The sequence below is a fragment of the Leuresthes tenuis genome, unplaced genomic scaffold (assembly GCF_036924035.1).
Source record: "Leuresthes tenuis unplaced genomic scaffold, fLeuTen1.0.hap1 SCAF_5, whole genome shotgun sequence".
Taxonomy (NCBI): Eukaryota; Metazoa; Chordata; class Actinopteri; order Atheriniformes; family Atherinopsidae; genus Leuresthes; species Leuresthes tenuis.
The window spans coordinates 9,584,414-9,598,061 of NW_027325359.1; the positions used below are offsets into that span (position 1 = coordinate 9,584,414).

Genomic DNA, 13,648 nt, shown 5'->3' on the forward strand with positions numbered 1-13,648 from the left:
AATATTGACGTGACAAAAACAATCAGAATGCTTTTTTAGCAGCGCATTGCTTAGAAGAATTTTGAAACGTGCTCATTGATTATGCAATGGTCAGACACAGCTCTGTGTCTATCTTTGTATTTTTATTACATAGATAACTTTCAGTGTTGCTTAAAAGGACCATTGTAATAAATAGATAATAAAATATCAAGCCAAATTTTACTAGTAACTGCTGATTAGTCCTCCACATCAGCTTGGAGGATTAAGGCACACTATTTGGCCCCATATTGGTCAGTTACCTAAAATGCTTCATGTCCTGCAACATTTCTGTTGGATTAAAGTCAAGACTTTGAAGTGGCCATTGTAAAACAATACATTTATCCCTCTTTGAGAGTCGGTTCATAGAGAGATGCTCTGATGTTTTCTCCATCAATAATCTAAGCTGTACAGGCCCAGACCACAAAAATACCAACACAACATTTCACAGACGGGATAAGGTTCTTAAACGGGCAGTCAAGTATTTTCTGCTTCTATATATAATATTTCACCAGAAGCAGCAATGTTACTTTGAGGAGCAGTGGCCATGATGTTGGACACGTGGGCTTTAATACTAACCAATGTGAGGGAGGATTTTAGCTGGTTATAAAATACCTTGGATTCCTTTATGATCCTGCTAATTACACACCTTCCTCTCCCATTTGTTTTATTGCGTTCCCTTCATCTAGTTTTAGGTCTTCTGATGTTTTGGGACATTTTATACAGAAATACCAAAATACATTAAAACTGCACTTGAAAAGTATTTTGATTATCCTGAAAGGAACTACCGTATAATTTTGCAGCGGATCACACGACAAAATGAAATGAAATGTAAAGGTTTGTAGCAGGTTATGTATTACCTCTGAAAGGAGCGAGGCAATGCATGGGCACATTACCTTTGAGCCGCAGGATGCCCAAATACATGACTGCACATAAAACTTCATTCTCTGCCACAGACTTATAGAGGATATTGGTCTGTTGCACAGGCGAACACTCAGCTGTCTGTTGATCTCCACCTCCTCTCGCAAGTCAGAAATAGCATTCGGCTTATTCTTACTTCTATACTATACTATAGACTTATGAAACTTTCGGGGGAACATCATCAGGCAGTTTTTATCTCTTCTCACACGCTGTGCTTGGATCTGCTGGAACACTTGGGTTTACCCAGGATATCTGGTCAAATGATCAGCATGCTTTTCTTCTTTAGTCACCATCTCCTTCCACTGTGTTTATAGTCGGAAATCGTAAAGTTCGATGTCAAATACAAGCTAATCATTAGTGTAAAATGACTTTATGAGCCATGTGAGCGCAAAGTCCTCCAATACAAGCCACACTCAGCCTTGAGACTTTAACCTCTTGATCACTTTACAGTTGTTCATTCAAAATGAAAATTGTTTTCAGGCAAGAGAAAACTTTAGGGTTTAAAAGGCTTGAATATCAGATAAAAGTATTAACACCCCCCACAATGAATGATTCCAACGAGTTGGTTTATTGTGAAAATAGATCAGTTTGACAGAAATCCTCATGGTTCATGCATCACTGTCTGCTCACAACACTTTTCCACTAATTACTTCTTTTGGGTGGCTGCTTTCCTTGAAACAGTTTTGTTGCAGTTGGAATATTTTTGCCGATCGTTTCTGTAAAGAGAGGAAAACAGACCTGTTAGGCGCTGAAAGAAACGTGTTGGCAAATGGATAAACACCACTATGGAGGATGTTCACAGTAAACCTTGCTAAATGTGGACCTCGGCGTCATTCGGAAGACGTACTTGTTCATTTTGACTTTGCTTCTACATCCCAGGCCTCCCTCCCAGTGGCTGGTCCGTGCGCCTCTCGTCATCATGCTCCCACAACAGATGCAAGGCTTTCCGTTGCCATACGGCTGCAAGAGCAAACAGCGTGAATTATAATTTATAAATTATAATTTTTTTTCTAATTCTGTTGACGATCTTAGGTATAAAAGTATGAAGTCCATGCCTATGATGTAATGCAATGTAAAATCCTCCACCTGTTCTTTGGCACAGAAGCCACAAATCATCCTGGTGGCTAGCTCCATGGGGTGGTCCTGGTTCTCATCGTGGCACACGTCACATGGGTAAGCCCGGCCACAGCAGGGAAACCTGGGAATATGGGTTGAAGCCCTTCACATACTTCTACATGCTTTTCGTAAAAGCCCCAAATGTATCAAATGTATTAAATGACATTTAAGGATTTAAGAATTAAGGAAGATACCTCAGCCAACGATGGCTCTGTTTGTAATGTTTGCATGTTCCTTTTTCTGGCAGAGGTTTTCCCTTTTGCACAGCTGGATCTCTTATTGTTTTGTAATCAACACCACTTGAACCTGCACAAACGAGAAGTGGGAAAATCCCATTGTGTTGGCCTTCCTGTTCTGCTTGAAGACTTTAAGTATGCAAAATCGCTAATGCTCAATTTTTTTTTTCCCTCTCCTGAGCAGCTTTTTGGACTAATTTATGCAAGATTGATAGGACAGCCAGCTGGAGCAGTTTCGTGGTTGTAAGTGCTTAAACCTTTGCTGATCCATTTTCTAAACAAACGCAATGTTATGCTCTGACCTGTTTTACTCGAGGCGCGAGGCTGAATATACTGGAATCTTGTACTCTCAGCCAGGATGCTGAGTTTGCTGTGGCAGTGCTCACAATTGAACTCCTTTGTTTGTCCATAGAAAACGCTCTGATGAAAAAAAAAGACAAAGAAGTTATTTCCGAGCAGGTCAGTGCTATTCACGATGCCTTTCACTTATCTTTAATGGGATTTCAGTGTTCATCACCTGCACAGGAACCTCTTGAGAGCAGCTGAGGCATCCGATGGTGAGTTCACAGTCCTGAAGTACGAGGTCCGCAGGTGCAGCGTTGTGGAGATCCAAGTATCCCACGACATCACTGTAATGATGGATCATGCAGGGCCTGAATGCAGCATTTATGTTTGCATTACACTTTTCACAAATGGCTGAGCAGGGTGTCCTTCCAGTGAGCGTCAGGTCTGCAGTTACCTTACACCTGTAGACAGCACAAATACAGTCAGTTTTACATGTAAGGAACTAATCTCAATATTACTGTGTGTTTGTTTTTTTATATACCTGTTACACTGCAGACAAACAGTAATCTGATGGGCGACGACGGTGGCTGTGTTTTCTCCCAGCCTCAGTCCCAGCAGCTTCATCTCCGTGCCTCTGCGGGGATCACTGATCTTAATGTTCTCTACCAGGTGACTTGCTTCCTCTAGGGGCTGACCTTCATCGCACCCCAGAGTCTCCTGCTGCTGCTCCAACGTCCCCGTCTCCGCTGGCCCGACACCTTCCGTGTTTTCATTAGCGTTGGAGGTATCCTCGACTGTGTCTGCAGCAGTATCATCTAAACTTTCACACGCTGTCGCCTGGAGCTCCTGATATGGTATAAACTGCAGTCCGGCTTTTTCTACATCAATGTCTTTTTTTAACTGGAAAGAAAACAAGCGAACAAACTTAATGTATATTAAACTGAGAAATCATTAGTTTACAATTAACACAGGTTGCAGTCCCACCTGTCTGGCTCCTTCGGTGAATAGTCTCTCCATGCTGCGATCCAGCCAGCGAAGAAAAGGTCGGAAAAGCAGCTCTACCTTTCCCATCAGCTGATTGGTTGCATGCTTAGCTTGAAGCCACTGCAAAGATGCTTGCAGTACATGCCTGTGTAGCCAAACAGTTAAAGAAATGACTATAAACACTGTTGGTGCCAATAACCCAAATGAGTTCATTTTACAATAAACTGCATTTGTTTTTACTTTGCCATTACTGGCGGCAGATCCTGGTCCAGCGGTATATCCAACGTGAAAATCTAAGGGGCATATGTCAGGGTGATGAGGGACTGTTCCTTCCATGTAAAGGTTTTAATGTACGGTTTATCAAAGAAAGCACTTGTCTTTACCTCTTGGGGGTAGTTGTCTGGGAAGCTCACCATGATATCAATTTCTTTCAGATCGAACGGCTGCAAGTTTAAATGAAAAGTCAACAGATGGCAATACAAAGCAACTCCTGTCTACAATAGAATAGCATAACTTTCCAATTGCTTATTTCAAATGATACAAAAAAGCCAGATGCAAGTACTGCATTACCCCCATTCCCTTACAACAAACAGGTTTTATATAGTGAAAAACCCTTCCATCAAATTAAAATGACCAGTGCTTTTCTTTAAAAGGGCGGTGAGAACGCTTAACTGTCTTACTATCTTACTTTGTGTTTAATGGTTATGTTCACAAGTAAAAACTGAGCTGTACTTTTTTATTTACAGAAACCATATGCGAGTGAATTTTCCCACTAAACTCCAAGGTGATTAAGGTGTCAGAAGTGAAGTGGAAGTGCTACCCAATCTGGATCAGTGGGCTCCACAGCTGCCCTGTAATACGTCACTTTGCCATCACTTCTCTCTTGAATAATCAGATTGTCTTTGGGAAAACGCTTCTTCAACTGCCGGATCTCAGTGTCTCGCAGCTGCTTGGCCATATCCTCCGTCATGTCACACATCTTCACCTCCTGGAGCCCACAGGGGCGGGACACTGGAGGGGCCCTCGGTGTGTGTCTCGTTTGACTCACAGGAACAGATGGGTTCTCTATAAGAGGTAACTGTGGTGGATGCCAGAAGCGGCACCTGTCCTCCATGGTGCAGTGGCCTGAGAGAAAGTAGCGGCAGGGGCGGCGGCCAGCCGCTGGGGCAAGCCTGGGGTTGTGAGTGAGCTGTGGCCTGAGGCCCCCATGTTCACCAGCACTCTGAGAATTTAAAGGTGCAGCATCTAAATGGCTGGGCGTGTCAGCAGCTGTGACGTCATTTCTTATGTGCAGAAATTTGCATTTCTTCCCAAAATTGCAACGTCGTCCCTGGGAGAAGAAGCGACACAGCTGCTGTGTCTCAGGAATCGGCCCTGGTTCAACCTCTGGCTTCTCTCCACTGCCATTTTCCATTGTTGGCGCCTGAATAAATAAAAGAGTATAACCAGGTAAAAGAAAAACATCTGCCTATTTTTCTATTTCTGCCACAGCAAAAGACATTGTTGTATTAAAACAAAAGTCTGCCAAGAAAGTGGAATAATACTACCGTCTACTATACAGTAGTTGCTAAAGACATGTTTTGTTTTTTTCTGTGCACTTTTAGGACGACATACTGTCTACTTGTTACCCTTTATCTCAGGGTGAAGCCAGTCAACCATGGAGGGGTTTTCCCTCTCGGATTTGAAACTAAGAAATTAAAATGATTCCACAGAGGTTCAGAAAAAAAATAACCAGTCAGGTTAGTCGCCAATAAATCCCTCAGATGTGCTGAAGTCTGACCAGTAAAACAGCCATCAGCCTAGCAAATGTGACTAAAATTTAGGCAATCCTAAAGTTCATCAATTCATCCAGGACAACCTGAGTTTCTGTGTAAAGAAGTCATTACCTCAAATACCAACTTCAGATCTTTATTGCAGCGGCAAAATCGACAGATTGTTTTTTATAGATAAAAAAAAACAACTTCTTCAGGTGTCTTATGATCGCAGCCCACCACTCAGCTGACCACACAAATATAGCTACAAGTTGCAAACAAACGCTGCTCAGCTCCGTCTCTGCTCCTCTACTACGCATGCTCAGGATGTTTTTCGCTGGTGTTTGACCTGTAGATGCATTTCAACTAAGAGCCGTAGATCGCCACCTACTGTTCAACGTTTGTTCATCTAAGGCGACGGTTATTTTGGGTTTATATTATTTCTGGAGACACTGACTTTCTCCGCAACATTCTCTTAACTGCATCAACTGCAATATTACAGGGTTTTGCTGTATCCACCGTCTTGCCAGAGCTCATCGAAAACAGGATTCCCTTCTGTACTGCATTGTGATACAGATAGTAATCTGCAGTGCCTGAGAGGCCTACAGTCCGAGCTAGATCAAGAGATGGTGCTTGAAACATGTCAGAGAGGAACTTGATCTCACCGTGAATCTCCCTAAATATGGCTACATTGCACATAAAAGAGAGGTCCATTTGTGCCAATAGGTCCCCTGCCTGATCTCCCTATACTGTTTTCCACATCCATCTCTAAAAAAAGTACTCTTAAAAAAGCTGGTCGTCTGTCCATGATAATTTCACATGCGCTGTAATGACATGCCAACCTGGTATCAGTGAGTCTCTGAAGCTTTCTGAGAGCATCTGGATACCTTCTTGAACTGTGTGCCATTGTTGTTGAACAAAGATCAACCTTATATCCATTTATTTATATGAATATCAGATTTGATCCTTTTCATGCAATACTGAATAGGTTCCTTACACCAGCCTCTTGGAGGGAGTGTTTAAAATACCCATTGCTGGAAGATATGTTTTTGATTTTTGAGCCTGGAGCATCATTGGGTATTCCAAGCGTCGGTCACATGTGTCCACCTTGTGGTGGAGCATGGAACATAAGTTCACACAAACGTACAGGAGCCAAAAAATTGGATGGTCAAATTCCTTCTTAAATGATTTCATCATCAATCTTTCAAAAGTGCTGGCAATTTAAAGCCATAAAAATGTAGGAAGAACCACTTAAATATGTTAAAACTCCCAAACATGTGGCTACAACACAGTTGATATGCGATAAATAGTCCCTGTAACTTTAATAGCATCTCGGCATCATGTTTGGAAACGAGCACTGGAACATTTTGCAGTGGGAATGCGCGGCGAGTATGACATCATACGTTGTGGTCTGAAGTTCCCCGACTTGGGGGAATCCTTTTCTCGGCACACTGTCCTGCTCTTACGTATCCTAAGTTTGCAAAAGTTTATAGCCGTGCAATATCAGCCTCCATCACAACAGCTGTTTTTTTACAACTATCATGGTAGAGGAAAGCAAATCAAACCATCATAAGGCCAGCACACAATCCCTCCTTACGTCAAGCAGCACATATTAACAGTATCTTCAAAGAGGCAGTAAAGTCAGGAGCCTTTTTAATTGCTTATTTCAGGTACTACTTTCTTCTTTGCAATTGCCAAATACAATAAAATCATTGATGCTGCTACTTTGTCAAGGTTTATAAAAGGGATTTTATTAAATATGCACACACCTACCTTTTGCACAGACAAGCAAATGAAGAAATTCCCAGTCTTATAAAGGAATTTCAGACATTTTAACCGTCAAAATTTCAAAGTTCAAAGTGTATCAATGTCTCAGTTTGAGGGTCTGTAAAAGGAACTGTCAACTGGAGCTTAAGTGGAGAGCTCCTGCATGATGTCCACATGAGCGCCAACGTTGCCCGAGTATGTGGTGATGGGTCTTCCGATGCACCTCTGTGATGATCCCGTGGGAGTGGTTGATGAAACTCTAACCCGCTTTGTTTCCAGATGGAGAGGCTTCCCCTCCGCGTCGCTGATCAAGGGAGCAAGGTCTTTCATTAGGGTGCTTAAAATCTGTGAAAGTTCCTCAAGTGTGTGTTGGTCCTCAATGACCTGTAAACTGTCCAGAAGTTGTTTGGTGAGCTTGATACATTTCTTCCTCAAATCTTGTTTCCTCGCTCGTTTGCGAGGGGGTAAACCGCACTGTGAAGTCCCATCTGTCTCTGTGAAAAAAGGAAAATGGATACATTCTCCTTAGGCTTTTTTACTTAGTGAGCTTTCTTTTAATGCATAATGTTAATGCATAATTTAATGACTGTTTTAATACCATTTCTTCCTTTTGCATGTCCGGCATGCTGACTTGAATGTGTGACAGCATAGCGCGTTTCCCAGACGACCGGATCCCTCTCCAAGGCCATTCTCAGAATCTTGGAGGCCGTCTTCTTACTCCTCTCTGTATTTTCGTCCACCTGGCATGTAAGCATATGGAAATCATAAAAGGGATCAGTGAGAGGAAGGACTACATGTGACTGAGTCTGGGTAAACTCTCGCTTACTTTAAAAAACAAAACAATGACACAATAAAAGAGGGAACTTTGGAAGGAATTTATGGCCGCACGTGTCTTTATATCTGTGTCACTTTAAGGACATTTAATAACATGGGACACTCTTATGCACAGCTTGCATAATTTGAACTCAATGCTTAACAGAAAACATGCAAAGGCAGCATATCTAATGTTGAAACTGTGAAGTCTTATTGCTTTTGCTAAATGTATAATCTTTCTTGTTATTTGACTCAAACAACCTGTTTCAAAGAAGCTGGGACAGGGACAAGGAGAGAGAGAAATGTTGTGTGCTGTTGAAAAGAAAACAGCTGCTGGTGCAACTCACCGTTACTTCTGTTCAGGGGCAGCAGGTCAGAAACATACTGCAGTTTAAAAAGGAGCATTCCAGAGAAGTGGAGTTATTCACTCATTCAAGTGTCATTCTCTCAATATATCCATAATAGTTTGAGGAAATTTGTGACTGATTGATTTGGTGTATTTTATTAGATATGGATGTAGAAATGTAGAAGGAAAAATAAAAATAAAATTAAAAAAAATCGCTCCATACCCAACTTCTCATATCAAGCAACCCTGAGGGATGTCTGTGCAGGTTGCATCAACACCTTCCTATCTGAAGTGTGGGTGTGGAAACAGGACTTTGCTCTCACATGCGGATCGAAAAAACACCGTCATGCACGGCACTCCTTTCAGACAGGAGCACAATGTGCCTGGAGCACAATGTGCCTGGAGATTTTACGGTGCTCCAGGTAGGATGTGGAGGCCGGTAAATTTCAAACTCGGAAAATGCATTTCACTGCTGCGTTCGCAAACGCAAGTTACAATTCCACCATGCAGGGACAACGCCACACCCAGACAAGATGGTGTAACAACACACTTCTCCCTCGTGCACATGACATGGCTCTGTACCGAGAGTTCAGGTGTGATGTTGACCGTTTGAGACAAAAAAGCCGGCACGAACTTTTGAGAAGCTGAAGACTTACATCATATAATCTAGAACTGATCTCAGTTCACCTTTAACACTACAGCAGTTCTCTGAGTTGGCCGATGCGACACAGAGGGAGACGTGCACCCGTTCCAGCTTCTCTGCAACAAGTTTTTGTCATCAAATTAAAAATGAATGTCCAGTCAAAAAAAAAAAAGGAATGAAAATCCACACCTCATGTGTCATCTTTCTTTAAGTTTCCATTGAATATATATACTTAAAGATATTTGCAAGCCATTGCATCTCTGATAGGGGCTGGTAATAAGTCCAAATTACTTTTGTAATAATTGCATCACTGCAGCTGTAAAAAAATTTAAAAAATAAATATTACACCGACCTTGAATTTGGGAAATGTTGCAATCTTGCTGATCGATATGGCTGCGGGGCATCCCACCTTTTTTGTGGACGGCCGGCGAGATTTCTGGTTGCCAAAACTGTGGTCCTCCAACTGCAAAATTTGGGAAATTGTAGCAGAATAGAAGAATTACTACTTGCTTTTTCTTCCTGGAAATGAAGCATTCATCAAGACGTTTGCAGGCGGTCAGCACACTGACGCTGAGGACGTATAAAAACATTAGGCAACATAAGTAAGAGAAAAGGAGTGAATGCTGCTCAGAAGCCGAGAAGTTCCCGCCTTGCTAAAACATGTAGCCCGAACCAAGAACTCTGGTTGTTATCTGTGGTGTGAAAGCCATATCTAACAAAGTGAATATGCCTGGAACTTAGTGATTTGTTACGGTTTTCCAAAAGCAGGAACTCACTTCTTTAGATTATATCAGCGTAAAGGAGGATTTCAGCCTGAGGTGGGAACCTGAGGTTGTCTAATTGTAGACAGTATCAACACAAGATATTTCATGGATTTTATTGTTTGTTTATATACATTCAATCTTTACATTTCAGGCCTGAAACACATTTCAAGAAGACTTGTGAAGATAAAGCTTTGGGCAGTTTACCACTACTGGGACTTGTTTCGTTTTTCTCGGTATAGGTCTATGTAATGTCATAATAAAACAGGCCTCACTATTTCAAGGCGTGTGTTGTGTCTGCTTGTGTGAATGCCGTCTGTGCAGAAGAGAACTCACCATCTTTCGAGCCTTTTCCTCAAAATACTTCCTCTTCTGGGCCACGGCGAGGTCTTTGCCTTGATGGCAGACAAGCCTTTTGGACCCGACAAACATGAAGGGGATGCCAGTGAATTCAATGGCTGGCATCCCAGAGCCGCCTCCCCACTGCCAGTGCACCCGGTTCACAGGTAAAGGCTGCCAATCTGTGGATCGATATGCATCTTTTTTTGTTGTTGTTAAATGATAGATTCGCTCATGGATTGCAGCATTAACGTTACCCAGCAAACGCTACGTTTTTGAGGCAACTGTTGTTTTCGTTCAAATATCTACGGTCAAGTTGTCATTATGTACATCACATAACAAAGAGTGGGCAGGCTGGTTGCCATACTTTGTCCAAATACAGTGACGGGTAAATTGTTTGTTCACAATCAAAAAATAGGTTTCAAAAGATCTGACACCTTTGTATTTTTCTTGGTCTTTGTATTGGACAGTCATCAGCTCGACTCTTCCCTCGTCATGTCTGATGTTGAAAGAGTGAAGTTTCCACTGCTTGCATCTCAATTTAAAGGGACTAGGATGCATGGAGGCGAGGACTTATAAAGGAATCCAGTGTGTGTAAAGGATATATAGTAAATTAACTGTCTTCTCATCTCCTTTTCTCCTTGCATTTCTTCCTTGACTCCTCTGGAGGGATTAAAACGTGCAGAGCTGAGCAGCTGATTTACAAACTGGGAAATTGGACAAACTCGCCCCCCCCTCTCTCTCTTTCACGCTTTCCAGCCATATATGATATTGATCTGTGTTTATTTCTGCTTCTGTGTTTGACAGGCACATCATGCGGCTCTGAACTCTCCTGGCTGTGCATCCTTGGTCCGCTGTCCTCCTGCTCGTGGCCTGTAAATCGATCTCAGAGATGTATCATTTTTCAGACATTTTCTTTTTTTCTGCACATTTGACACAAAGGAACTGCGTCACGTTATGAGACATTATGAATGCGAGTTGAAATGTTAAAAAGTACATCCCTATGCTCATCTGGCTGGAATCATATAATTGAGCAGCAACAACAAATGCTTTACAAATCATTATTATTTTAAAAGGATATCAGTTTGAAATTATTGCTTTCAGGTAAGAATGTTTCATTTCACTTAAAGCCTTAAAAGCCTGATGCTTTGGATGGAGTGGAGGATGTGCAAATTGGAAAATGGGACATGGGAATACAATAGGCCTATTGACCCAGGACACAATGCGCAGTGATGTAGTTGCTGTGCTCATTACACCACTTTCATTTATTCCACAAAATCTGCTTTAATAACTGTAAAATATTTCTGGGTGGGGTCACTTTTAACAAACTGTAACCAAAATGCGTGACTATACCTGAACAAAAACAAAGCAAGGTGTGTTCACACATTTATATGATAAGAAATACAACTAAAGTTCCCACAGTCACAGAATCTGATGGGTGACAGAATTGGACTTTTTACAGGGAGTCGGGACATCCGACCAGTGCATGCTGGGCAGTTACCGCCTTTGACCATGGCTCTGCGGCAGAGCTAAAACAAATGTATCTTTGTTTTTTTACCTTTGTCATTGTAGTGTCGGTCCACAGAAAAAGTGACAAATTTAGTCTGCGACTCGTCCTCCAGCCCTTTAATGAACTCATCAATGTCGGCGGAGCTTTCCAGTTGTGTCATGCTTTACATTTGAGTCGTCGCGTGACCGATCACCAACAGCTTTGAGTAGAACCAAATACGCAAGGTAACGTCGCTGCAAATCACAACAAAGCCTGCATGGAGGTGCTTGACCAAAACATCGCCACGATGGTTGATGACGGTGCGTCCGTCCCGCTGATCCAATCTAGAAACCAACCTCAGAACGTTAAAAAAAAAAATCGGATCCCTTATGGAGCCAAACAAGTCTATCGTGTTCTGCTGGGGTTGAGGAGCTTTTACTTACAGGATGCGAAACGTTGTGTGCTGCTCTCTGGATTTGAGTGCTCTTTGTCGCCCTCTATCGTCTGGGAGGGTGGGAAGGTCATCGGCTTCTCATTGACAGTCTCGTCAAGAGTTTTCAGTATTATCAGTCGGTTCACGGTGGGAGTGTAGCCGAACAGTACGTTCATTTTTCTACGCGGTTAAAATACATCTTTGGTGGTTTAAAAGCTGAAGTTGACAAGTCCATTTTTGACCTGGGGAAACAATGACACCACTTGTTGCAATTTTCAGTGCTTTTGACTTTATATTCCTTAAAAGTGCTGCATTTTATTATGAATCTGAGTCTGACTAATTGCCCTTTATGACTGCTTCTTTTTAATAATACTCCCATTGTCTGGCTTTTTCAACTCCTCTTCCTTGCCACTCTTTTCTGTCTTGTTTCTGTCACTTGGAAAGAGTGAATAAACTCCCTTGGACAGAGATGCCGCTCTAACAGGGTGTTTGATGGGGTATGTTTTTGAAATCATCCTCGTACTGAACCATTCATCATGTAGGAAAGAGAGCTGTAAGTTACCAGTTAATCAGGGTGTATGAATAATTTGCTGTGCTGGTTGTCACTCGATACCACACTGAGAACATTGCACAAGCAGATACTCATGGGATGAAGTGTTTACCAAAGCTGCTGTTTCTGGCTGAAGCATCCGCAGACCTCAAACACTTCCTAAGATTGCAGCTTTGGGATGGGTTTTTTAGACTGCTGTGTCGATTTCTGGATAAATTACATGGAAAGAAACTCTTTGCTGCAACCTCTGTGGGACAACCTCAGGCTAAACTACAGCAACTATTTGAGATCTCCACTCTTCCCCATTTTATTGACTGTCTCCTCCTATTTTGTCTTCTGCCTCCCTTTCCTTATTTGTGACATCATGGGGGATAGGTGGCCATGGGTCCAGCAATACAAGATCCAACCAAGCCGTCGGCCAACGGCTGCTGCTTTGTTGCACTGTACGAGTGTCACCTTGCACAACCATGTGTTTCTTGTGCTCCCAGCATCAGTGGCCCAATGGACATGGAGACCACCTGTGGACCTGCCGGACCAGGCTCCATCCCTCCTGGAGCTGATTGCCGGGGTGATAGGCAACCTTCTGCTTTTTGACTTCCAGTACTTCATTTGGCACCTGCAACACCACAGAATCCGATGGCTGTATGTCAACTTCCATGCCATCCACCACAAATACTCCTCTCCCTTTGCTCTTGCCACCCAGTGCCTGGGTGGCTGGGAGCTGGTCACAGTGGGCTTTTGGACCACTCTGAATCCTGTCATCCTTAGATGTCATCTGCTCACCACATGGGCCTTCATGGTATTGCACGTGTATGTTTCAATAGAAGATCACTGTGGATACGATTTTCCCTGGTCCACATCCCGACTGATACCATTTGGCATCTATGGAGGCCCCAGCAAACATGATGTGCACCATCAGAAACCCAACACCAACTTTGCACCACACTTCAGTCATTGGGACAAAATATTTGGCACGCACGCCAACTTCTGCTTCTCTGCTACTATGAATAAGGGTACACCTGACAGTAATTAGATAAGACATTGATGCTGTTATGTTACTGTACTTAATATTATGAATGAATCTATGTAATTGATTCTTATTCTGTTCATGAACTTGCTGTCGCTTGAAGTAAGTATACCATCTAAATAAAAGCATCTGTCTCCCAGAATGTCTGTCATCTTTCTTTTTAAATTGATCT

The 13,648-nt window shown here is 42.4% G+C and overlaps 3 protein-coding genes across 4 annotated transcripts; 1 reads left to right on the top strand and 2 right to left on the bottom strand.

Annotated features, from left to right (window-relative positions):
- Positions 1-1,485: 1,485 nt before the first annotated feature.
- On the bottom strand, positions 1,486-5,710 carry LOC140307102 (uncharacterized). 2 transcript variants are annotated; one of them, XM_072385841.1, is made up of 12 exons: positions 5,444-5,710; positions 4,378-4,980; positions 3,941-4,000; positions 3,798-3,850; positions 3,558-3,702; positions 3,115-3,473; positions 2,806-3,034; positions 2,591-2,708; positions 2,247-2,358; positions 2,023-2,134; positions 1,784-1,896; positions 1,486-1,652 (listed from the first exon to the last, which is right to left on the bottom strand). In XM_072385841.1, the coding sequence occupies exons 2-12, from the start codon at positions 4,969-4,971 to the stop codon at positions 1,583-1,585; spliced, it is 1,965 nt and encodes a 654-aa protein (XP_072241942.1). In that variant the 5' UTR covers positions 4,972-4,980; positions 5,444-5,710; the 3' UTR covers positions 1,486-1,582. The 2 variants fall into 2 exon arrangements, with proteins under 2 accessions (XP_072241942.1, XP_072241943.1); XM_072385842.1 differs by lacking the exon at positions 5,444-5,710 and adding an exon at positions 5,186-5,423.
- Positions 5,711-7,048: 1,338 nt separating this feature from the next.
- LOC140307096 (uncharacterized) lies at positions 7,049-12,176 on the bottom strand. Its single transcript, XM_072385832.1, has 5 exons — positions 11,536-12,176; positions 9,975-10,159; positions 9,230-9,340; positions 7,674-7,815; positions 7,049-7,569 (listed from the first exon to the last, which is right to left on the bottom strand). Exons 1-5 carry the CDS (start codon positions 11,645-11,647, stop codon positions 7,220-7,222), a joined length of 900 nt encoding a protein of 299 aa, XP_072241933.1. The 5' UTR covers positions 11,648-12,176; the 3' UTR covers positions 7,049-7,219.
- Positions 12,177-12,596: 420 nt separating this feature from the next.
- On the top strand, positions 12,597-13,482 carry ch25hl1.2 (cholesterol 25-hydroxylase like 1, tandem duplicate 2). Its single transcript, XM_072385131.1, has one exon. The coding sequence runs from the start codon at positions 12,628-12,630 to the stop codon at positions 13,480-13,482; it is 855 nt and encodes a 284-aa protein (XP_072241232.1). The 5' UTR covers positions 12,597-12,627.
- The last annotated feature ends 166 nt before the right edge of the window (positions 13,483-13,648 follow it).